The 26,827-nt window shown below is 41.9% G+C and overlaps 1 protein-coding gene across 4 annotated transcripts in view; it reads right to left on the bottom strand.

The window, feature by feature from the left end:
* YEATS4 (YEATS domain containing 4) overlaps window positions 1–26,827 on the bottom strand; it is a 75,846-nt gene that overhangs the window by 17,201 nt on the left and 31,818 nt on the right. Inside the window, exon 7 of one of the 4 annotated variants that reach the window (XM_023257225.2) lies at window positions 17,409–18,251. The exons of 2 other annotated variants lie outside the window; for them this stretch is intronic. In XM_023257225.2, the coding sequence (XP_023112993.1) occupies window positions 18,184–18,251 (68 nt within the window). In that variant the 3' untranslated portion in view covers window positions 17,409–18,183. Of the gene's footprint in view, window positions 1–17,408; window positions 18,252–25,970; window position 26,827 lie in introns of those variants that run through there. One more of the 4 variants, XM_045062059.1, reaches the window with a different exon arrangement.

Raw genomic sequence — 26,827 nt, 5'->3', positions numbered from 1 at the left:
AAAGCACACAGGGAGAACACCATGTGAACATGAAGGTAAAGACTGAGGTGAGGCCTCCGTGAGGTAAGAATGCCCAAGGCTGCCAAAAAATTGCCAGAAACCAGAAGTGAAGCATGGGACAGAAGCTCCCTCCCAGCCTTGGGAGGAACCCACACTGCCAACATCTTGATTTCTCTCTTGTAGCTTCCAGAACTGTAAGACAATAAACTTGTGCAGTTAAGCCACTCGGTTTGTGGGACTTTATCATGGGAGCCCTTCGCAAATGAACACAGAGACCTTGGTTCCATTCCTGGCGTGGCCATGGCGACCTCACCACTCTAGCTCCTCTGAGCTGTGCCACGTCATCAGAAAGACAGAAACCACGTTGTGTTCGGCAATGAGATATGCGCGACAGCTCCTGTGAAGTACTGACTGTCCATGAGATTAGTATTCACCGAACGGCCAATGGGGAAACGCTGTGGGAAGACCATAAAAGAATTCCTTGACTACCAAGAATTATCTTTACTATGTAAAGAGAGCACCAGATGTGTAGATGCCTTCAGTTATTCAAAATGTGCAGTTGTTCTCCTCCAAAATGTGCTCCTGTCCAGAGCCCATCCCTCCGCTTGTATACCGGATCTCGTCCCTTCTCACCTGGTCAATAACATCACTCGAGCCTTCTCCCCTTTCCTAATTACTCTTTCTTTACCTCCTTACTGAATCCTCTTTTTCTCCCAACTCATTAATGTTGGCATGCTTGAAGGCTCAGTCCCTGGACTCTGCTCTATCCACACTCAGTTCCTTAGTGATCTCATTCAGCCTTTGGCTTTAAATACCATCTGTATGTCAACAACTCCCACAGTTCAAACTCCAGCCCAGACTTTTCCCCTGACCTCCAGATCTGTATATCCAACAACTTGCTCCACCTGCAGCCTTCTCCATCATAATGGTCATAGGTATCTAACTCATCTTTTTTTTTTCTTTCTTACACATCATATCCAACCCATAGCAACTCCAACAGGCTCTAGCCTCAAGTGTTACCCCAAATCGGACTTCTCACCACCTCCACTATTACAACCTAGTCTATGCCACCATTGTCTCTCTTCTTGATGAGTGAAATTGTGTCCTAATTTCTCCCTTTTCACTCTTGTTCTTATACAGTCAGCTTGCAACACAACAGTCAAAGCGATCTGGTTATAAGAGAGAACATGTCCTTCTTTTGCTCTAAATCCTCTAATAGACTCCCATCTCATTCAGAATAAAAATCCTGTAATGTAGAAGTAGCAGTCCCAGGGCACCCGGGTGGCTCAGTCGGCTTAGCGTTTGATTTCAGCTCAGGTCGTGATCTCACAGTTCATGGGTTCGAGCCCTGTGTTGGGCTCTGTGCTGATAGCTCAGAGCTGGGAGCCTGCTTCAGATTCTGTGTCTCCCTCTCTCTCTGCCCCTCCCCTGATCGCACTCTGTCTCTGTCTCTCAAAAGTGAATAAACGTTAAAAATTTTTAAAATAAATAAATAAATAAATAAATAAATAAATAAATAAATAAATAAAAGTAGCAGTCCCTACAGTGGCCTACAGGCTTGCACATGATCAGGTCCTTGTTACTCTCCCCGTCTTCCGTGGTCTGCCCCACCCTCCACTTCTCCAGCCACCGTGGCTTCCTGACATTCTCCAAACATACCAAGCACACTCCTGTGCTGCCATTTCCTTCGTCTGGTGTGATCTTTCCCCACATGCTCACTTGGCCAATCCTTTCAACTCTTTCAAGTCTTTGCTCAAATGTTACCTTCTCAATAAGGCCTACCCTGACTATTTAAAATCACAACCAGCCCCCAATAGTTTCAGTTCCTCTTATTTTGCTCTTCTTTCTTTTTCCATGACACCAATAGCCTCCTAGCATACATTAGATAACTTATTTATTCATTATGTCCATTTCCAACTATCTATCTTTCTGCACCAGAATGCAAGTTCCCAGGAGGGCACGAATCTGTGTTTTGCTCATTGATTTATTTCAATCTCCAAGAACAGAGCCTATCATAGAGTAGGCACTCAATAAATATTTGTTGAATGAATGAGTGAAAGATTAAGAAAATAGGAATTTATATTTCTCTTTAACAAGGGCTCGTCTTATTTTTTGGTGCAAATTCTCACCCTGAATTGAAAGCTAAAGGACTCATCTGTCAAGTTCCCAGTGAGCGGTTTGGCAATTATATCAACTACAGGCAGGTCCTCTTAGGTCGATAGACACCTGAGGCTATTTATTTTATTGGTAAAAGCTTGGTGTGAGAGCATTTTGGTCCAGTTCACGAAAACAGCAGTGTTCTAACCAGCAGCTCCAATAAATCTTACACATTCTTGAGCCCATAAGTCCTGGCCTCTTGCCTCTCTACACATCTATTCATCCAACTAAGAAGAACCTCTTGTTGGAGCACACAGGAGCACTTGATTAGGAAGCGCGATGGGAAGGAACACGATCTTCTTCCTTTTCTACCCCAGGGACAAAACTTTGGAGCAACCAGGTCTTTGCTCAGTATATACAGACTGTGATGAGAAATATTTTGCATCTCTTTCCACACATACTGGATGACTTGCCCAATGTCCAGAGACAGATAAGGTTAATACCTGGAGCCATACACTGATACAGTCTTATTCCAAGGCAAGTTGTGTTTACCTCTGGGATTGTCAGTTACTGCATGACCATCAGAGTCCACAGATATAGTAGACTGAGAGATGATTCATCCGAAAGAGTGTGTTTTCCATAATTTTCCAATTCCAGTCTTCCTATATATACCTCTTGCTTGTCCTTTGCTCCAATCGCTACACTAGCAGCTTCTCATAACTAGAACTACGGCTTATGAATTCATGAACTCTGAAGCCAGATTGTATGGGTTGAGTCCCAGGATTAGCACATACCAGCTGTATGAGCTTGGACAAGTTATTTAACCTCTCTGTACCTTGATTTTCTAGACTGTTAAATAAGCATAATAATACTACCTGCCTCATCAGATTGTTGTAAGGTTGAAATGAATTTATATCAATATATATCAATATATATCAATCACTTAGCTATATATATATATCACTTAGCTATATATATATATATATATATATATATATATATATATATATCACTTAGCCCAACATCTGGCACATAGAAAGTTATGAATATATATAATATCTATATATTCATATGTGTGTGTATGTATATGTGTATGTATGTCCTCCTTTATGTGTGTTATGTATATTTGTGTGTATGTCCTCCTTTATGTAATTAGAAGCACTTTGCATCTTGGTGAGGCGACAGAAATTATCCAAGATTATCTTTCAGTGCAATCCCTGCATTATAATGATGAATGAGCCAGCTGTTTGCTGAAAAGATTCTAACAATGTTAGGGAGAAGGATTGAAGCCTAATCCCCAGTGTGATTATATTTGGAGATAGGGCTTTTAGGAGTTAGTAAGATAAAATGAGGTCATCAGGTTGGGGTCCTGTATGAAGAGCAAGAGAGGGGAGCCTGGGTGGCTCAGTTGGTTGAGCATCCAACTCTTGATTTCAGCTCAGGTAGCGATCTCAGGATCATGAGATCAAGCTGTGCATCTGGCTCTGTGCTGGCAGCATGGAACCTGCTTGGGACTCTCTCTCTTTCTCTCTGTCCCTCTCCCCTGCTCACACTCTTTTTCTCTCTAAAATAAAAATTTAAAAAAAAAGAGAGAGAGAAATTTCTGTGTGTGTGTGTGTGTGTGTGTGTGTGTGTGCGCGCGCGCGCGCACCCACTGAGGAGAGACCATATGAGGACACAGCAAGAAGGCAGCCATCTGCAAGCAAGGAAGAGAGCTCTCATCAAGAATTGAATTGGCCAGCACCTTGATCTTAGATTTTACAACCTACAGAAGTGATAGAAATAAATTTTTGCTGTTTAAGCTATTCAGTCTATAGTATTTTATCATGGTATCCTGAGCAGACTAAAACAAGGACGCATGCCCAGATGATCCCTGATAAAGGGGGTTTGTTGCTGGGATTTGTGGGGCACCATGGGATGTCCTCTGTTTCATGGCAGCCATTCTTGGTCACAGAGTTTCCCAGACAGGTTTATCTATAGGCTCATGGAGAAACGAAGCAAGGGCTCAGCATGGATTGGGATATTGCCTAGTCTTTGTTTAGTTAGTAGTTGTATTTCCTGGTTGAGGTGATTTGTCATCATCCAATACAGACTGAGCCCTATTGGGCAGTTTGACACATGAAGCTCTTCTTGGCTTCCTTCTAACTCTCTCATTTCCATGAAACTTGGTTCCAACTGAGTGTGGCTGGAATAGTAGCAGCAGTGGTTTCATATGGTAAGAAATATAAAAACCGTATACAGAACAAACCACTAGAGACCTATTTCCCAGAAAGCAGCTGTGGGACAAGAAGGTACTTGAAAGCTTCAAGGGTCTCCCCCTTGTGTAGAGTCTAGCTCTTTCCATGACAACAAAGCTTGAGAACAGCAATTTTGAGGTAAATTGTCCTATACTACTCCTTGTATTAGTTTTCTAGGGCTGCTGTAATGAAGTACCACAAACTGGGTGGCTTAAAACAACATAATTTATTCTCTCAGCGCCCTGGAAGCCGGATGCCCAAAATGAAGGTGTCATTAGAGCCATGCTCTCTTTGAAGGATCTAAGGAAGAATTCTTCCTTGGCTTTCCAAACTTCTGGTGGCCCCCAGCGTTCCTTGGCCTGTGTCAGCATAACTCCAATTTCTTCCTACCTTCATCTTCTTACGGCCTTCTCTGTGTGCATTTCTTGTATCCCCTTCTATTCTTTTTTTTTAATGTTTATTTATTTTTAAGAGAGAAAGAGACACAGTGAGAGCAGAGGAGGGACAGAGAGAGAGGGAGACACAATCAGAAGCAGGCTTCAAGCTCCAAGCTGTCAGCACAGAACCCTATGTGGAGCTCGAACTCATGAACCGTGAGATCATGACCTGAGCCAAAGTCAGACGCTTAACCAACTGAGCCACCCAAGGCACCTCTATCCCCTCTATCCCCTCTATTCTTATAAGAACACCAGTCACTGGATTCAAATCCATTTGAATCTCGTATAGCCTCATCTTACCCACATTCTGCAAAAATCCTATTTCCAAATAAGGTTACACCCTGAAGTTCTGAGTAGACATGAATTTTGGGTGGTGGTGGTGGTGGGGACACTATTGAACTCACTATATTGCTTTAGTTAAGATTCTTTAGTTGAAAATTACAGAGAAACACATGAGCCACATTATGCAAGAAGAAAGAAAGAAAGAAAGAAAGAAAGAAAGAAAGAAAGAAAGAAAGAAAGAAAGAAAGAAAAAGAAAGAAAGGAGGATTTTATTTATAGGACACAGGGGTATCTTACAGAATCCCAGGCCAATAAAGCAGCCAGGACTCAAGAGGAAGAGTCCAGAACTGTGCAGTTATCCAAAGTATTAGTCCTCTCTCTTTCTTACTCTTATCTCAATTTCCCCTTGCCTCTCAGCTTTGTTCTCTTTCTATCTGGCTTTTCTGCACCTTCATGCCCTCAGCAGGCAGCAGACGACCAACTCATTACTTCAGAATTTACATTTCTGTTCAAATAATCAGTGCAAATTGGATACACTTGGTCCCAATTCTAAATTCTCAGGAGAGTCTGATTGGCCCATCTAGGATTAGTTGTACAATCCTGGTCCAATCAATTGTGGGTAGATGGGTGGAGTGATGTAGTAAATCCAACTGGGGAATGGGAAGGCAACTCTCAGAGAAAGATGAATCACTGTGAGCTGGGTGGGTAACCCAGAAAAGATCTACATGTGTCTTGTGTTTTATAGCACCAAACAGAGAACAAAATGTTTTTGTGTATAATCTCATTTGATTTGTGCAAATTCATCCAGAGTAGGCATAAGTGGCCTTTTTGCCTATTTTACAGATGTAGAAACAGACTCAGAGAGATGAGATAACTAACCCATAAAGATGGTCACTGTTTGCGACCAGACACAACATTATGTCTTCTGACTCCTGACCTGACCCTTTCATCTCAATCCGAAACACAGAAATGTAACAGCTTTGTAGTTTGTATTGCAACAGAATGTTACTTATGCATAGTTTTATTATCCAAGTTTACAAATGTACTTTCAAAAATAAAACTAGCGACCTGAAGATTATAGCCATTCTACCCCGTCCAACTCTTCCAGTGCTTCCCGCCTCTCATTTCCACCACCTTTCCCTTTCCACCACCCTCAACACTATTCTCCCAGGAAGTCTTCACCAGGATCTAATACACAAAAAGAAAAAGAGAAATCATTTTCCTTTTCACGTTTTAACCCAAACCCTCCTTCTTTGCATTTTATTATTTCCCTCTTACTAAATCTGATGTCCAGTCTGTCCACAGTGTTTGGGGAAATGGAAGTTGTTTTGTGTTTCACGGTCCTTTTATTCATTTCTTACATTTTCTCCAATTCAGTCTCCTTCTCATTTTTTTCACTCACTGGATCCCCCAGTCCTGGGGCCTCATAGTAAATGATTTTGCCTTCTGTTTACTGAAACTCCATTAATTACCCGGGCCTTGTTCAATTCCCTTGAACTTTCTGTCTCTATTTTATATTCAGCTTCTTTCCATTATCTCGGGGAAAAATCAATCCTCTTTCTTTAGAGATAAAAGTTTTCTCTCCTAAAGCTGCCTAGAACCATTAACCTCATATAAATCCTTCTTTCTAACACTTCTCTTTAGCTTTCATTTTTAGCTTATCACTTTTTTCCCTAGGGAACAACAACAATCCAAACCTTTGATAGGCCTTGCTGCCCCCTTCTGTCTTTGCAGCCATACTTCTTGAATAAACGGTCTCCGGCCACTCCCTTCAGGTTGTGTTCCTTATTCCTTCCCTTTTTTCAGTCTGGGGTCCCTGTTCCTCTCCATCACCCTGTTGAAACTGCACTTTTAAAAAATGTCTTCCATTTCTCCCCTCACTTTGTTCATGCTTTCATTTAAATAGTCAAACACAGTTTTATTTTTTAATTTTTTTTTTTCAACGTTTATTTATTTTTGGGACAGAGAGAGACAGAGCATGAACGGGGGAGGGGCAGAGAGAGAGGGAGACACAGAATCGGAAACAGGCTCCAGGCTCTGAGCCATCAGCCCAGAGCCTGACGCGGGGCTCGAACTCTCGGACAGCGAGATCGTGACCTGGCTGAAGTCGGACACTCAACCGACTGCGCCACCCAGGCGCCCCTCAAACACAGTTTTAAGAGTTGCTTTAACATTCTTGTCTGCTAATTCCATCCATCTTTATCATTTCATGGTCCTTTTGGGGTGATTATTCTTCTGGTTATAGGTTACATGTTCCTGCTTCTTGGCACACTTAGTAAATTTTTGTTGGATGCTGAACATTGTGAGTTTTACATTGTTGACTATCTGGATTTTGTTGTCTTCCTTTAAAGACTGTTGTGTTTTGTTATGGTAGGAATAAAGGTACTTGATCCTTTGGGGGCTTGTTTTTAAGCCTATTTAGGGTGGACATAAAGTAAACTTTATTTATTTTTTTAATGTTTATTTATTTTTGAGAGAGAGAGAGAGTGCGAGAAGCTGACAGGAAGAGAGAGGAGACACAGAATCCGAGGCAGGCTCCAGGCTCCAGCTGTCAGCATACAGCCCAACACAGGGCTTGAACCCACGAACTGTGAGATCATAACCTGAGCAAAGTGGGATGCTTAACTGACTGAGCCACCCAGGCACCCCTGTAGCCTTTACTCTAGGAATAGTTTAGTAACATTACTAAAGCAGGGCCTTTCTAGGGTTACTGTAGAACACTCCTAGTGAGTGATCAGTGAGGCCACTCTTCTCTGCCTAGTCAGAACTTGAGCAGTCCCACTCCTGTGTATGCTCAGGAACAGTTCAGCCCACAGCTCTCCAACCTCTCTTTACCCAAACTGTTGAGTTTCACTGTATTCAGCAGACTCAAAATAAGCCCATACAGACTTCCAGAGCTCTTTTTCTAAGTAGCTTCCTCCTCTCTGCAACCCTGCTCTACAAACTTCCAGCAGCCTCACCTCTCCTGAACTCTGATCTTTGTCTCCTCAACTCAAATGAAATTATTGTGTTTTACATGGAACCCACTTTCCTAATCCATGGCCAGGTAGGTGCCCCAAGGCAGAAAGCCATGGACATCTGAGGGCTACCTTCTCCAAGGGATCACATTCCCACACTACCTGTTGTCCAAAGTCTGAAAACAGTTGTTTCCTATATTTTGTCCAGTGTCCTAGTTGTTTAAGGTTAATCCCATTTCCAATTATTCAATCATGGCCAGAAGTCGGAGTGTCTGACACTGCTCTTTTGAAGAATACCAGTGATTGCTTCTAAGTAATTCCAAAGGCACTTCCTTATTCTTTTTGTTCTAGTGGCAACATTTGGGTCACTGCCTTCTTAAAATTCTACTCCCTTAGATCATCCTACCTCCCTTAACATTCCTTCCCTATTTGCTATTATCTTCTCTTCTTCAGAGGGCCTGGTGATTAGGTAAGCACAATTATAAAGCAGGTCACAGTTGATGCTAGCAATTTCCAGTTTGATCAGGGAACATAGTTGCAAGTATCTAGGCACTGGTCTCTAGACTAAATCACCACAGTTAGCATATAACAAACATTTGCTGATTGATTTGGGGACCTCTTTACCCTCATTCATTAGTGGGACAGTTAAGAATAAAGCAGGAAAGAATATCCAATGGAATAAAGACAGTCTCTTCAGCAAGTGGTGCTGGGAAAACTGGACAGCAACATGCAGAAAAGTGAACCTGGACCACCTTCTTACACCATACACAAAAATAAACTCAAAATGGATGAAAGACCTAAATGTAAGACAGGAAGCCATCAAAATCCCAGAGGAGAAAACAGGCAAAAAGCTCTTTGACCTCGGCCACAGCAACTTCTTACTCAACACGTCCCTGGAGGCAAGGGAAACCAAAGCAAAAATGAACTACTGGGACCTCATCAAGATAAAAAGCTTCTGCACAGGGAAGGAAACAATCAGAAAAACTAAAAGGTGACCAAGGGAATGGGAGAAGATATGTGCAAACGGCATATCAGATAAAGGGTTAGTATCCAAAATCTACAAAGAACTTATCAAACTCAACCCCCAAAAAACAAATAATCCAGTGAAGAAATGGGCAAAAGATATGAATAGACACTTCTCCAAAGAAGACTGACACATGAAAAAATGCTCAACATCACTCTTCATCAGGGAAATACAAATCAAAACCACAATGAGATACCACCTCACACCTGTCAGAATGGCTAACATTAACAACTCGGGCAACAACAGATGTTGGTGAAGATGCTCAGAAAGCAGGTCTCTTTTTGCACTGCTGGTGGAAATGTAAACTGGTGCAGCCACTCTAGAAAACAGTATGGAGGTTCCTCAAAAAATTAAAAATAGAACTATCCTACAACCCAGCAATTGCACTACTAGGTATTTACCCAAGGGATACAGGTAGGCTGTTTCAAAGGGACACATGCACCCCAATGCTTATAGGAGCACTATCAACAATAGCCAAAGAATGGAAAGAGCCCAAATGTCCATCGATGGATGAATGGATAAAGAAGATGTGGTGTATATATATATATATATACAATGGAGTATTACTCGGCAATCAAAAAGAATGAAATCTTGCCATTTGCAACTACATGGATGGAACTAGAGGGCATTATGCTAAGTGAAATTAGTCAGTTAGAGAAAGACAAATATCATATAACTTCACTCATATGAAGACTTTAAGATACAAAACAGATGAACATAAGGGAAGGGAAGCAAAAAGAATATAAAACCAGGGAGGGGGACAAAACATAAGAGACTCTTAAATATAGAGAACAAAAAGAGGGTTGTTGGAGGGATTGTGGGGGGGGGGATGGGCTAAATGGGTAAGGGGCTTAAGGAATCTACTCCTGAAATCATTGTTGCACTATATGCTAACTAACTTGGATGTAAATTATAAAAAATAAAGTATAGGAAAAAAAAAAGTGACTGTGTTAAATATGTACATATTTCGGTATTAATGCTATTACTTTCCAATCGCAATTGGGAAACATATGGTTGAATAATTTGAGATTCAAATTATCAAGAGGGTAATCTTTGCTAGATTTATTGTTTGTTTTGTTTTGTTTTTGATATGTCCCTTTCAACTTGTACAATTCCTCTTTTGGTTCTTCCCCAAACAGACCCAAAACTTTTTCTTTTTTCCTTTGTATATGTGTTTTTGTCTTGGGTAGCTTAGCAGTATGCTAAAATTTTCAGATTTTGTTTCTTATTTCAGATAAAATTATGTAGGTTAATATCTTTATTGTAAATTGTGTTTTTCATTAACCTTGGCTAATGATTCCAGACCCCTACAGTTAGAGTCATGCATAAATTCAACATGATTATGTTGCCACAGAGACTGAAGCCTCATTTTTCTCCTGAGGACATTTCCATTAATTATATATGACTCCTACATGTATTCGGTATAAAACAAATTAAACTGCATCAAAAAGATGTCTGTGATAAACAGAATAATGATTAAAAAATAATATAGTATTCCACATCTGTCAAAAGAAATTAACTCAGATACTCTGATCACTTGCTGTAGATTTTACTAATATTAGATGACATTACGATAACCAAACATTAAGCAAAAGTTAATTATGTATCTTTCAATTATTCTTCCAACTGTCTTTCAAGAAACTTGTCAACACAAGCTTGATGCCTTGGGGAATAATGCGACTTTAAAGGAGTCATTATCAAGCTCAGTCTGACAAGTCTGTGTTTAAAATCAAGGACAATTAAATATTTGCTTATCACGGGCATTTAATTTGCTGGCCCTTTAGACCTCATTTCACCTTGTTTAAGAATGTTTCAAAAATAGACTGATTTTTAAGAACTACTCCTCATGGATAATGGTTTACTTAAAAAGAGTTTTTACAAATACTGTGCTGTTTGGCATCCCTGGCTACCTATGTTTGAAAGAATTTAAACTGAGGTGGCATCCGTGAATGCACAATAGATTTCAAAAATGCAACAAGAAAACCAATACTGAATAATAGAATCTTTATCTTAGCCTAAAAAACAATGGTTGAGGCAAGGTATATGCTAATATAACTGGAAAGAAGATACAATCCCAGAGCATCAAGGGTGAGTAAAAAGGATGTCAATCAGGGATGGAGAAATAGTAAATACAAAGTGGCTCATTAGGGCATTGGCTATGGCTTCATGAGAAAACCCGGCGAGTTACTTGGTCAGGCCATATGGAATAATGGTGCCCAGAATGGTCCATCAAGGAGGAAGGGAGCTAGTTAATGTGCAAGCTCCTCTTCACCTCCTGTCTTTCTTTGGTCAACGTAGACCTCCCAGGGTGATAAGTCCCTTGCACTCCTGGGCACTGTAACACAAGACCCCTCCAGGCAGTCACCGGGTAAGCCACAGCCTGAGTGAGGCACGGTGCTGCCTCTGAGTCTGGAAGCGGTGGGAGGAGCCAGAGGCTCCATGAGTCAGGTTGAGCTGGCTTGAGACTCCTGGTTCCACTGCAGCTCTTATTGTGTGGGTGTGATGGGGGCCATGCCTGAGATGTTCCTCACACCAGGGGAGGTAAACACCATCAGGACTCTCTATTAGTGAGCAGCTTGAAGGTCAGTGAGGCAAATCTGGAGAAACATACAAAATAGGTCCAATATTTTCTTTATTATTATTCAGGCCCTCTATCTCAAAATTCCACTTAAAACACTTTTTTTTTGAGCATCTGCTATTTGCCAGCCTTTGTGCCAGGGGCACACAGATAAAGAAAACAAGACCCTTGGCCTCATAATTAACTATGGTTTATTTTATTTTTAATTTTTTTAATGTTTGTTTATTTTTGAGAGACAGAGACAGAGTGTGAGTGGGGGAGGGCAGAGAGAGTGAGAGAAAGAGATAGAGAGAGAGAGAGAGAGAGAGAGAGAGAGAGAGGGAGACACAGAATCCAAAGCAGGCTCCAGGCTTTGAGCTGTTGGCACAGAGCCCAACGTAGGGTTCAAACCGGGGGACTGTGAGATTATGATCTGAGCCAAAGTCAGATGCTTAACTGACTGAGCCACCTAGGCACCCCTAATTGTAGTTTAAATACCAAGACATTGGGACTTCATTTATTTAAGTTTGTTTATTTATTGGTTAAGTAATCTCTGCACCCAATGTGGGGCTCAAACTCACCACCCCGAGATCAAGAGTTGCACGCTCTTTTGACTGAGCCAGCCATGTACCCTAAGACACTGGGACTTTTTTTTTTTTATTTTTTTTTAATTTTTTAAAATTCTTTCAATGTTTATTTATTTTTGAGAGAGAGAGAGAGAGAGAGACAGAGAGACAGAGAGACAGAGCATGAGCAGGGGAGGAGCAGAGAGAGAGGGAGACACAGAATCCGAACAGGCTTCAGGCTCTGAGCTGTCAGCACAGAGCCCGACACGGGGCTTGAACTCACAAACCATGAGATCATGACCTGAGCTGAAGCTGGATGTTCAACTGACTGAGCCACCCAGGCGCCCCAAGACACTGGGACTTTAAATGAAAGAAATGAATTCTGTTTAGGAGGGACCAAGTAAAGCTACAATGATGAAAACATGGATGAATGAGGCAGCCTTGTCTAAGTCGGTTGTGACATGTGGAAAGGAAGGGTAAAGACTGGTAAGAGATATACAATACTAACCAACAGTATGCAACATACCTCTTGAACCCAGAAGTAGAACTATACATGAGTGAAGACCTCTAGCAGTTTAGGATCTCTTGCTTCTTAAACTTTCTACTGTGATGGCCACATATAAGGCAATGTGGCAATTAACAAAAAACCCAACTAATCATGACTTAAACCATGAATGTACCAATTACTGGCTTGTTAAGTTCAAGGCAGGTCATCCCAGAGTGGTTTTGGAAACAAAACGGTGTCACCATAGTTGGTTTGCAACCCCGGGAGTTCCCTAGCTGAAATCTGAAACTGGCCCCTGTACAGGGGGTCAAGGAGAGACCAAAGAAAGAGGAGGGCCACTCCAGATTGGTAGGTGGCAATTTTATTTTATTTTATTTTATTTTATTTTATTTTATTTTATTTTATTTATTTTATTTTATTTTATTTATTTTATTTTATTTTATTTTATTTTATTTTATTTTATTTTATTTTATTAGAGAGAGAGAGAGAGAGAGAGAGGGAAAGTGCGAGCAGGGGAGAGGGGCAGAGGGAGAGAGAGAGAATCCCAAGTAGGCTCCATGCTCAGCATGAAGCCCAACTCGGGGCTCAATCTCACGATGCTGGGATCACGACCTGAGCTGAAATGAATACTCGGACACTCAACCAACTGAGCCACCCAGGCGCTCTGGTAGGTGGAAACTTTAGTAAGTGAGGGGGCTTACATAGGAGGTTTGTCTTGGACAGTCACAAGATGAATGTATCTCCATGTCCACCCACCAGAATCTTAAAGGTTTGTATACAGAGGCCTATAGAGGTTCAGGCACATACATAGTTCAGATGGTCTCAACAACACATTACTTTCTCAAGGTTCTGTCCTTGAAACGGCTCCAGCTATGGGAACAGTGGACAGAAATCTACACTCCAAGGACAGGGAAGAAGATGGGGAACCTCTGATTGCCCAAGTCCAGTTTGTGGGTCAACCAGTGGTCGCATCCTCTTAATGGCCTCCTCTAACACCAAGAACCCAAGGTCTGTCTTCTGCTCTGCCATCTTCAATTTGTTGCTTTCATCCTTACCTCATACCATTACCTCATAATCTCAAAATAATTGCTGCAGCTCCAAACATTACATCTTCATAGAACAACATCCAGAAAGAGAGGAACAAAGGGGAAAACTGAAGCTTTCTTCTCAAGCATTTCTTACTTATCAAAGAACTCTTTCCCAGAGGCTCCTTGTAGACATCCTTTTATGCCCTATTAACCTAAAGTGGGTTGCTTGTTCCAGCCCTAGATCAGAGGAGAAAGAGATTAAGACTGCCATCATTAACTTAAATCCATGGAGATATATCCTCTGTGGCTGAGTACATAACTGCAGATCAAAATTGACCTCCTTCCTGATCTTCATTCTAGTCAGTGTGTTCTTTCTAACAGGCTGATAATGTCACTGTCGTAGAAATCTTTCTGTGGATTTTCCTTGTCTATAAGGCAGGTCCAAGTTCCATGACCATTCATGTTTCTTCTCAATAACTCTTCAGTTTCATCCTCTCCCACTCTGCCACCGGCAGTCTGTTTCAGACACATGGAAGTAGCTGAAATTCCCAGAATGCACCATGCCTGCTATTACCGCTAGTGTTTTGTATATATTGTCTCTTCTGACTTTCACCATTGCCTTCATAGCAACTACAATTTCTTTTTCTTTTCTTTTTTATTAATTCCAATGTAGTTAACATACAGTGTTACACTAGTTTCAGGTGTGCAACATAGTGATTCAACGCTTCCATACATCACCCAGTGCTCATCACAATTGCACTCCTTAACCCCCATCACCTATTTCACTCAACCTCCCCACTCCTCCCCTCTCGTGACCATCAGTTTATTCTCAATTACAACTTATTTTTCAAACATAGACTTAAATCCCCTCTCCTCAGAAAGCCTTCCAGGATGTGTCTCCTCTTTTCCCAAAAGCACTCTGTTTGTACCCCTCTGTGACATTGATAGCCTGTGGCAATTATTTATTTCTTCATCTAATTCCTCAACTTGACTGGAAATCCCCAGGGCTTAGCCTAGTGCCCAGAACGCAGAGCCATTTAAAAAGTGCTGGTTAAATGGAAAATCCCTCTAGATGTATGCTATCAACCTCCACTGGGTCTTTATTTGTTTGACTTGTCACCGTTGAACCCTAACCCTGTGACTACTGCAAACATTTCCCACCCTCCGATGGCCCAAGGGCAGTCCTTGCCTCCCTTTTCCTCCACAGGTAATCTCAAGGTCTACTTCTTAGAGTTCACTGATGACATTAAATTCAAGGTCCTTAATCTTCCCTTATTTACCTTAAATCTCATTCCCAATATTTAACACTTCTCTCTTACTCTCTTCATCCCTCTCATCTGAAAAGAAAAGGTATTTCTTCTTCTTATTGATCTCATGACTTCCACCTCCGCCTTGGACCTCTCTTTCCAGAAAATTCCATCTTCTCTTTGATACCTGCTAGCACTCCAGTCTCTAAAACACCCAGCAGACTGGTTATATCTCAGAAGATTCCTGTCCTCTCATATGCCTTCAAACCTAGCAAAGGCTGCTAGTACAGGAGGCTGAAATACGAGCTCAAATACACCCATACAGTGTATAGAAGTGTTTCATTAGACTCACAATATTTTTTAAATTGGAAAATTTCACTTAAAAATAAGAATTTCAGGGGCACCTGGGTGGCGCAGTCGGTTGGGCGTCCGACTTCGGCCAGGTCACGATCTCGCGGTCCGTGAGTTCGAGCCCCGCCTCGGGCTCTGGGCAGATGGCTCAGAGCCTGGAGTCTGTTTCCGAATCTGTGTCTCCCTCTCTCTCTGCCCCTCGCCCGTTCATGCTCTGTCTCTCTCTGTCCCAAAAATAAACGTTGAAAAAAAAAAAGTTAAAAAAAAAAATAAAAAATAAAATAAGAATTTCAGTCTTCTTAAGGAGCCTGTGTGACTCAGTCAGTTGAGTGTCTGACTTCGCTTCAGGTCATGATCTCATGATTCATGAGTTCAGGCCCCACATCGGGCTCTCGGCTGGCAGCACGGAGCCTACATCGGATCCTCTGTCCCCCTCTCTCTCAGCCCCTCTCCTGCTCACTCTCTTTCTCTCAAAAATAAACATTAAAAAAAAAATTCAGTCTTCTCTGTGAAGGTCAGATAGCTGGCTGTCTTGGGTCATGCTTTCCATGAGGCAACAATGGCCTGGGCATGGGTGTGTGGTGGGGCCTATGATCACCATATCATCATGGTCTCTTTGCTCACTTCTGTTACCTCTCTAGTCCTTATAAGCATTTGAGTTTGCAATCCCCTGCTAGACTTTTGGTTTTGTTCCTCTCTTTCAATTGGAGGTGCCTTCTTGAAAGTTGCCAGTGATTTTCCAGTTATGAGATATACGGGTGTTTCCTCCATTCTCATTATCCTTGAACTTTCTGCATCGATCACCTTTCTAGAAACCACACCCAGTCTGGCTTCCTTAGCCCCTCATTTTCCTATTCTCTTAGATCCCTAATGCTGAAGGATTTTTCTGGCTGTTTTCCTTCTGCCCCCTAAATGAAAGCTTTTCCTAAGATGTCTTCCTGGAATTTTCTATCTAAGACACCACTCACCTCCATGGACTCAGTGAATCATGTGGCTTTTGCCACCCATCCCTTTATGTGAAGAGCTTCCAAATTTCTTTGCCTCTAGTGTCTCTTCCTCATGTTCTTTTCACATATTCCCGAAGGTCTGCTGGAAATATCCTTCTGAATGTGCTTCCAGCACCTTAGACTTAATACAACTGAAATGTAATTCATCATCTTGCCTCTCGCCCCCTCCCCCTTGACCAAAACAGGTCCCTCCTGACTAGTTAACTATTGATGGAGTTCTCACAGTGACCCAGGCTGCAAATCACTTTAGTCCTTTCCTTTGACCTCCATCCAAGGTATTTTTCCAGGCCCTAAAAACTCCTTTGCCCTGATGGGGTTCTCATTTGAATAGGCGAGGACAACACATAAATACGTGACTATCAAGTATGATGAGCAGTAGAGGAATGTGCAAAGTAAGGGAGGATTTAATTCATGGAGGGGAGACTGAGAATAGAAAAGTGGGCCTCAGAGGATGTGACATTTGAATAGGGCACTAAAGGAAGAAGGGTCGGAGAGGAGGGCAGGAGAAATGACTGATGTGGAACTTAAGTCAACTATACTTACAACTTACTGGCGATTCTGATGGTGGTCAAGCAGCCAGGTAGAAGGATTCTCCCACATGTATTTAGATTTGTGTAGGTTTTAGTTTGGTATGAAACAAATAAACGAGAGTTAATTACCACACGAGGATGGATTCTGCCAAGGGAAATAAGTGGGGGGAAACCAACTGAAGTCACTTCAATTCTTGCTTGTTGACTCTCTCCAAAACATACATCACTTTGTTGACAGGTGAATGTTTTAGACTAGCAGTTATTTACTATTGACAGTTAACAAAGAGAGAGAGAGAGAGTTGGCAATTAAGACTTGGTGAAGATCAGAAAACTAGTAAAAAGTGCCCTACCCAAGTTGCAAGCGCAATGTCTGCGGTCCAAATCAGACTTAGATTTTGGAACCCTTCCGTCCTCTGACCATGACTTGAACAGCATTACCACCTGCCAAGGCTGAAGTCACTGCTAAAAAGGCTTCCCTAATGCAAGACCTCATCAGAATCTTTGTCCTTTGACCTTTGACCTTCAGTTTCTTCACTAGAACACACAGCTTTATTTGACCGAGATAAACAAAAAAGCCAGCAACTTTAAATATAACTGATTTTATTTGATCACCTTAACTGAAGTCTCTACATGAGAAAAGTTTCCCCATCAGCAGTTTTGTAAAGAGACATCTGGCTTCAAAAGCTTTTATTGCCTTTTTTTTTCTATTGTAAAAATATTAACTCAAGCATTTCTGGGGAGGCATGTAACAAAAATGCCCACATCAGGCTAAGTCCTGCTGGTTTCCACTGAGACTGTTTCCACAACACGTGGCTGCTGTTGTTTTTACAGAAACACCAATAAATAGGCAGTCTTAGAAACACAGCACATGGGTAGTGATCAATAAAATTAAATACTTCTTCATTTTATTTTTTATTTATTTTTTAATGTTTATTTTTATTTTTGAGACAGAGAGAGACAGAGCATGAACGGGGGAGGGGCAGAGAAAGAGGGAGACACAGAATCGGAAGCAGGCTCCAGGCTCCGAGCCATCAGCCCAGAGCCTGACGCGGGGCTCGAACCCACGGACCGTGAGATCGTGACCTGAGCTGAAGTCGGATGCTTAACCGACTGAGCCACCCAGGCGCCCCTAAATACTTCTTCATTTTAAAGCGAGTCCTAAAACATCACAGTGACTAGTGGAAAACACCGATAAACAGACTTGAAAAGGATTTACAATCACAGGAGTCTGAGCCTCCTGCCCACTCAGCCTTTATGCATCGGTAAGTAGTTGATCATCCTTTCTCATCTGCTCAGAAGCTTCGAAGGCATTCAGTTGAGATCTTGAAAACTGAAGCCCCGACCCAGTTGGGTACTGATCATCCATCTACCAAATGCATTCTTGAAATCAGAATTAAGCGTTGGAGGTCGGTCATCACACAGCGACCTGAGAGGAAAGTAGACTGTCACAGATGCCTTGTGATTTCAAACCCAGACCCTGGTGAAGCCAGCCTGGGTCACCCAGGGGTGGTGGGAGGATTGCACGGAGGTGGGCAGGAATGTGATTCACTGAGTGTCTTGGGCTGCCCTTTGAACCAAATCAATGGAAGTCTTTCCTTACTTGTGATAAGTGCCTTCGTACACTGATAAGCACCATTTGGAAATCTTCACCATTCTGATAAACATCACTAGGCCAACAGGACTGTTACAGAATTCTGGGTCTTTCCCTGGGGCCAGACACTCACTTTGCAATATGCCTCCTGGGCAAACTCCAGTTCCCTAGCGAGAGGACTGTAAATATTATAAAACTCCGGAGAATTTCTTTTTCTCTTTATTGCTTGCTAGATAACAAATTAAACACATCAGAGGATTGAAAAGCCTCTAAGTTGTTTCTTGCTGTGTTGTTTTGCAGGCAAGAGAACAACTGATTAACCAGGCTGAATTCTTTGTACCTGTTTGTTCTTTGAAGCACAGAGTACAGGTGAGAGTGGGGGCGGCAGAAGCCGAGATGGGACGCAATGGTGTTTTCTACTCTTTTGCCACTTGAGGAGGTGGGACCGTGGGCCCGGGAGATGCCAGGCCTGGAGGATCCAGCTGCCTCTGGCTTCCAAGGCTGGTGTAATGGCTCTGTTCTCACAGAAGTGCTGACAGAACATGACAAATAGGAAACAGATGTGCACTGACCTCCCAAAAAAGTATTTCAAGGCTTCTTAATCTTCATAGGAATCCTTCAGAGTGAGAGATGCCACCTTCAGGCAGTGACGCACATGACAGTTAAAGAAGGGCTGCTGACCCCTCCTACGTTCTCTGTCCCCCACCATTCCCCCCCTCGGCCAGGCCCTCAGCTGCCCCCATCCCCCTCAGACCCCATCCCCCTCAGAGTCCACTTCACATGTGGTCACCTCCCTGCCCACATGCTTTACCCCACCTGTCTCCACACACAGACAGTCTAGGCGTTTATAGATGTAACACCTCTGACCAAGCATTAAGGGCATTTCTCTCCCATTTCTGGATCGTACTTACTTTGAAATGGTCCCTGTCACTGGGTCCATTACCAGCTCCAAATACTTCTGTGAGACTAAATACTGATTTGGAACCACCGAGTACACCGACTTTTGCCCATTTAACAACTTAAGTTAGAAATACTAGAATAGAGGGGTACAAAGGCCAACTGGGGAAACAAGTTTCAGGGTACCTGGCTTTAAGGACAAAGTACTGATCCTTCTGCATGTGGGCTCACGCCTTGCACGATACTATGGCTTTTGAGCTGCGCTGCTTATGTTCTTTGCAGATGTCTAGCTGCATCCCGCAAGAACGTGGGTGGACTGGGGCGCCTGGGTGGTGCAGTCGGTTAAGCGTCCGACTTCAGCCAGGTCACGATCTTGCGGTCCGGGAGTTCGAGCCCCGCGTCAGGCTCTGGGCTGATGGCTCAGAGCCTGGAGGCTGTTTCCGATTCTGCGTCTCCCTCTCTCTCTGCCCCTCCCCCGTTCATGCTCTGTCTCTCTCTGTCCCAAAAATAAAAATAAACGCTGAAAAAAAAAAAGGATGTGGGTGGACTTCCCAGAGTTTTGCCCTCCCAATGGCTAGAATATTTTGTGGAAGACTTTCTTCCTTGCCAAGTTGTTGGTATCTCACAAAACAATTTATGGCAACATTTCTCCCGAGAAAGAAAGCCAAGTAAGCGCAAGGCAGTGCAAGCTCATTTCCATTGCTGCCGATGAGCAATCAACTACGTCCCTCCAGTCAATCCCAAATTAGTCTGGTTTCGATGTCTGGGCACTTCTCAGTGGGCCAGACCAGCTCTTACTCTCGAAGTCCAGGGGATTCTCTGCTTGAAAAGTCAATGCATTCCCTTACTTCTAGACATCATAAGCCAAGAATTTCCCATCTTATTTGGAAGTAAATAGAAACTTCTGGACTAAAGTGGATGGAGTTTGTGGAGCTTAAACATTTATTCTTGTATCATATAAGACTAAACCATTTATCCAATTTTGGGAATAATCAAAATGCACTTTTTATTGGAATGTGGAATTGTTATTTAGATACATGAGTTTTGTAAATGAATAGAAAATGTCAAAAATGCAGTTTGTATGCATTAGCTCAGTTAGAGTGATAATAATCCTGAGATGGGTAACATTATGTTAATTTTATAGAATGGATAAATTAAGTTTATAGATGTGAAATAATTCGTGTTAAAGCTAAGAAATGGCAGAGCAGGATTCAGTTAAGTTTGTCTGTAACAGAGGCTCCAAAAGGATTAGATGGAAATGGGGCAGAGGACTTTTCTTGAAGCTGTGTTTGCATAGCTAGCTCATGGCTTTACTTAGTATACTTATTTGGGTTGGATGGAGGGGGTGGTGGAGATCTGGGGTCTTTAGCCTTTCTACAGCAAGCTGCTCCTTGGGCTGTCATTGTTTCTCTGACTCCAAGACCACTGTCTTTCAATTGATATATTTGCAGCAGGAGATCCCAGGAAGGAAATATTAAAGACAAATGTGCAATTAGTAGACTATTGATCCACAGATGTATTAATCCAAAGTTGTATTTGTTGCTTGTTTTTCTGGTTCATCCTCTATCACCCCCCCCCTATACACTTGGAGATCCAACAACACGGTGGGAGTTTTTTCAGTCTTTCCAAGGTCCTGCTTTCTCACTTCTAGGTCTGTCTTTGTACATGATCTTCCCTGTACCTGGGACATTCCCCTCCTCACTCCTGCTTTCTCCTCTCCCTACACCCACCCATCTCCTGGCAAACAGTTAAATCTCAGCTTCGATGTCATCCCCTCCTTCCCATGTCATACTATTATAACCCCCATCATGGCTGCCATTTTTAAGGGAGGCATTCTGGAACACAACCCTATGTGCTTGAATTCTGACTTTGGCCTGATTGTGCAAGTTTGGGCTACTCACTAACCCTCTCGGGATTTGACTTCCCTCACCTTTAACGGGGACAAACAACAGTGGCACCTGAGTTTTAGAAGTTGATTTGGGTTCACTGAGAAAATACCTTTCAACCTTTTAAAGACAACCTGACTTGTAGCAAGCCGTCTATCCATGTTAACTATTACCATTGTTTACAGTAATTAGGGAGGGACTGCCACTAGGCTGGTCACCACAGCATCCCAGCGCACATCACAGTGCCTACGAATATTTGCAGGACAAATGAATCTCCAGTTGCACAAACATAGCATGTCCACTGCTCCCAACCTCAACCACCGTCATCTCTTATCTGGATTCTGAAATAGGCTCCTAACCCATGTTCTGCTTCTATCTTTGTTCCCCTCCAATCCATCCAGGGGGATCTTTTCCAAACTTAAGTCCACTTACACTGTTCTTCCGGTTTCCCATCTCACTTGGAGTAACAACTGAAGCCCTTGCAAAAAGTCCTCACCTCTGCCGCTCTTCCCTTGCTCACTCAGTTCCAGCCACGGTGGCCTCTTGGGTGCTCCTCGAAATTGCTTTTGCTTTAGAGAGCATACTCTGGCTGTTCCTTCTGCCTGGATCACTTTTCCACAGATAATTGCTAGCTAACTCCATCCTCTCCTTTCTGTCTTGCTCTAATGACACCTTCTCAACAAGGTGAAAATAAATCACCCTATTTAAGATTGCAACCTTATGACATAAAAGAATAATAAATAGAGGGCAGGAGGAAACTTTTGGAAGTGATGGCTCTGTTGAAAGCATACAGTGGTGATAGTTTCACTGATACATATGTCTCTTCAAACTTAGCAAGTTAACACATTAAATATGTACAGCTTTATGTCAATCACACACCAGTAAAGTGGTTTTTAAAAAAAATAAAGTTGCAACCTTGTCCCTGCTCAACCCCAGGCACTCCCAACCCCTTTGCCTTGCTTTAATTTTCTAACTTAACACCTTTTGACTTCACACTTTAGTTAACTTCTTTATTATTACTATGTTTAGTGTTTATGTGCTGACTTTCTCTCTAGAATGCCAGCACCACAAGCACAGGGACCTTTGCTTATTCACTGATATATTCTCAAGTGCTTAGAAAGGTACCTGGCACACAGAAGGCACTTAATAAGTATTCTTGAATAAATGTTTACATGTGTATGCATATGCATACCGATCCAGAGTTTCAGTTTATGGTTACTAAGGGTTGGTAAATTCAACAGAGGCGCTGACTCTTCCAGGTGAGAAAAGCAAAGACTTCTCCATTTGCAGTTTTGACATAATGCCCCAGATAGATTTCATCTAAATGGGTCTTTTCAACAAAAGGGGCATTGCACAAAGCCCAGTCTTTGTGCAGCCTCCACACTGTCTTTGGCAGTGTAGATGCTCCGCCCTCTAGGCGTGGCCCCGAACATGTGGCCTTGATGGAATGTCCCGATTAGTTACCAGATGTGCCTGAGCAGCTCTGGGGAGCAACTTGTCCGTTCAGATCTCAGCGCAGAAGCGGTTTTCTTGAGCAGTTCAGCTGCTACCTTCTAGGGCTGTCTCTACCCTGCTGCACCTCTACAGAAACTCTCCCTCAAAGTCTTCAGTGTTTTTTCCCTAGTGACTGCGAAGAACAAGCAATAATTTCTTTTTTTTTAAATTTTAAACTTTTATTTATTTTTGAGAGACACAGACAGCGTGAGAATGGAGGAAGGGCAGAGAGAGAGAGAGAGGGAGACACAGAATCTGAAGCAGGCTCCAGGCTCTGAGATGTCAGCAGCACAGAGCCCTAGGCGGGCTCAAACACACCAGCAGCGAGATTATCATCTGAGCCCAAGTGGGATGCTTAACTGAGCCACCCAGGCGCCCCAGCAATAATTTCTTATTTATAATTACAATGGTCATTTTGACTGAATATTTCAGTCCCAATACGACTATTCTGCAGTACATATAATATTTTTTGTCTTATTTATGTGGACTCAATATAAGACATTGTAACAAATAGAAAATCAGGATATAGAATGTGCTGACTCTTGACACGTAAAATTTCATGATCATTGGAGATGATTTATATGAAATGTCCAGAAAAGGCAAATCTATGCACACAGAAAATGAGTGGCCGTCTGGGGCTGAAGGTGGGAATTGGGGAGTGAATGCAAATGGAGGCAAGGTTTCTTTTGGGAGTGAAGAAAATATTCTAGTATTAGATTGAATGACTCTGTTAATTTACTAAAAACCATTGAATTATACACAAAAGTGGGTGAATCTTATGGTGTGTGTATTGGTTTGCTAGGGGTGCTGTAACAAATACCACAGATTGGGTGGCTTTAAACAACACAAATTTATTTTCTCTTCGTTCTGAGGCCTGGAGTCCCAGATCAAAGTGTGGGCAGGGTCAGGTCCTTCTGAGGGCTGTGAGGGAGGGATCTATTCCAGGCCTCTCTCTTTAGCCTGCAGATGGTCTTCTCATTTTATCTTCATATCATCTTCCCTCTATACATGTCTGTGTCCAAATGTCCTCTTCTTTTAAGGACACCAGCCATATTGGATTAGAGTTCACCCTAATGATCTCCTTTTAATTTAATTACATCTTGAGAGATCTAATCTCGAAATACAGTTCTATTTGGAGATACTGGGGGTTGGAACTTTGACAGAGGAATTTGGGAGGGTACACAATTCAGCCCATGACAATACAGGTGTACCTTGCAGACACTGCACATTTGGTTCCAGACCACCAAATCATAGCAAGTCAAATGAATTTTTTGGTTTCCCAGTGCATATCAAAGTTATGTTTACGCTATGCTATAGGCTATTCAGTGTGCACTAGCATTATGTCCCCAAAAAGCCAAGGCACATACCTTATTTTAAAAATATTGCTTAAAAAATGCTAACCATCATCTAAGCTTCCAGTGAGTTGCAATCTTTTTGCTTGTGCAGGGTCTTACCTCGATGTTCACGGCTGCTGACTGATGAGGTTGGGGTGGCTGCGGCCATTTCTTAAAGTAAGACCACAAAGGGGGCACCTGGCTGGCTTGGTGGAACGTACGACTCTTGATCTCAGGGCTGTGAGTTTGAGCTCCATGTTGGTTGTAGCAATTACTTAAAAATAATAAAGAAATCTTAAAAAAAAAAAAAAAGACCACAATGAAGTCTGCCGCATCAATCAACTCTTCTTTCACAAATGATTTCTCTGTAGCACGTGATGCTGTTTGACAGCATCAACTAAGTTTATATAATATTCCAAATCCTTTGCTGTCATTTCAACAATCTTCACAGCATCTTCACCAGGTGTAGATTCCACCACTTCCAGGGTGCCTGGGTGGTTCAGTCGGTTAGGCGTCCGACTTCGGCTCAGGTCAAAATCTCACAGTTTGTAGGTTCGAGCCCTGTGTTGGGCTCTGTGCTGACAGCTCAGAGCCTGGAGCCTGCTTCGGATTCTGTGTTTTCCTCTCTCTCTGCTCCTCCCCAGCTTATGCTCTGTCTCTCTCTCTCTTTCTCAAAAATAAATAAACATTAAAAAAAAAAACTAAAAAAAAAAAAAAGAGAGAGCACTTTCTTTGCTCATCTGTAAGAAGCAACTCCTCATGTGTTCAAGTTTTATAAGATTGCAACAACTCAGTCCCATCTTCAGGCTCCACTTCTCGCTCTAGTTCTCTTAACTGTTTCTACCACATCTGCACTTTCTTCCTCCAACTGAAGTCTTAAACTTTCAATTTATAACAAACACAGTATCTGTGAAGTACAATAAACTAAAGCACAATAAAATGAAATATGTCTGTATGTACATTATACTTCAATAAAGCTGTTTAAAAAATAACATATTAATTGAGTACTTAGTAGGTCTAGGTACTATCTAAGTACTTTACATGTATCATCTCATTTGATCTTCTCAATGACAGTATGAGGTAAGTATGTTTCTGCCCACTTTAAATTGAGGAAGGAAGGCACAGAGGTTGAAAATTTGCCTGAGGTCACAAAGCCAGTCAGCAATGGAGCCAAGATTCAAACCATGTAGCCCAACTCCAGAGCCCACATTTTTACTCCCTATGCGAATACCTACATGTTGTGCCAGGCACTCAGGCCTTTTAACACCATCCTCTGATCAGTTTCATGATGTCAACTGTATGCAAAAGAAAACTGAAGTTTGGAGAAGTTAAGCACCCTGCCCAAGTTCCACAAGTCTGTGATGGGCTTTCTCCAACACCCAAGCATTTTCTCAATACTATGATATTTTTAATTATGTGTAACTGGCTCACCCTTTTTGATGGGAGACCTCCAGGACAAGAAAAAAGCCTCCCAGCACAATAGATGTTCAATAAATTGTTGTGGGATGAATGAGAACATATTGAAAAGGACTGGTCTGTAGTTTTAACTTCACAGTGATGGATAAAGGAATCTGCTCATGCTGGAGCCTCAAACCTGCAATTCTGGAGACTGACCACTTGGACTGCAGATCATTTTGCAGGGGCAGTTCATGACACAAACTCCAGAAATTACCTCTTAGCTGAATACTTTTGTATGGGGAAATGGGCACACTCACAGTCTGCTGGTGGGAATGCAAACTGGGATGGACTTTCCATTGGGCAATTGGCAATTGGCAAAAGCCTTAAACATACGCACGCACACACACACACACACACACACCCTTATGTCCTCATAACTCCTTATCCAAGAACTTATAAATGTTATGAAAAAAATTGGGGACAATCTAAATATCTAATAATAAAAGAATAATTATGGTATAATCAGAATGAAATAATATGCAGTCTTTATTGATGGTGTCGGTTTTATTATTGTTTCAGATAAAGTTCATGCTATATAATATTTAGTAAAACAGAGCAAAAAATAAAACCTGTTACATGGCAGTTCACAGAAAAAGAAATACAAAGAGCCAGTAAGCGTATGAAAAGATACTTATTTTCATTCAGAATGCAGAGAAAAGCAAATCGAAACAATGGAATATTTTTCACCTGTGAGATCGACAAAAAGTTGGCCAGGAGTGTAAACAGGCACTCTAATGTACAATTGTCAATAGTATAAATTGGTGCAAACTTTTGGGAGAAATTTGGGAATAATATTAAAATTAAAAAATGCATATCCCCCTTTTTGACCTAGAAATATTACTTCTAGCAATTTTACTTTGCCCTATAAAAATACATATATATGCAAAGATGTTCATTACAGAACTAACTGTAGTAGCAAAAAACTTGGAAACAAGTTTTCATCGATCGCCAAATGATGAAGTAAATGGTGGAGATTTGTACAGTGAAACATAAATAAATAGCTCTTAAAGTAAATGCTGTCAACATTCTGTGCTTATTTGCAAAGATATTTACATTAGTCAGGGTCCAGACAGGGATGCAAAATTCATGTTAGGTAATTCAAAAGAGAAAATTTAATACAGTAATTAAGTACAAGAGGTTAGAAGCAAGCTATTTTATACCAGAGGGTGGTGACTCAAGGACAGAGGCAGCCCTACAGGCAAGGCACAGGCAAGTGGGAAGTTGGGATGGCAAGATTATTCTATCTGAGGCCATTTCTTCTACTCTTCTTCTCTTTGTGCATCAACTTCAATCTCTCTCTATAGACCAATTCTCTATTCTCCAGGCATACAGCTGCATCATC

Source organism: Felis catus, chromosome B4 (assembly GCF_018350175.1).
Source record: "Felis catus isolate Fca126 chromosome B4, F.catus_Fca126_mat1.0, whole genome shotgun sequence".
Classification (NCBI taxonomy): domain Eukaryota; kingdom Metazoa; phylum Chordata; class Mammalia; order Carnivora; family Felidae; genus Felis; species Felis catus.
This window is presented reverse-complemented; position numbering and strand designations above follow the sequence as displayed.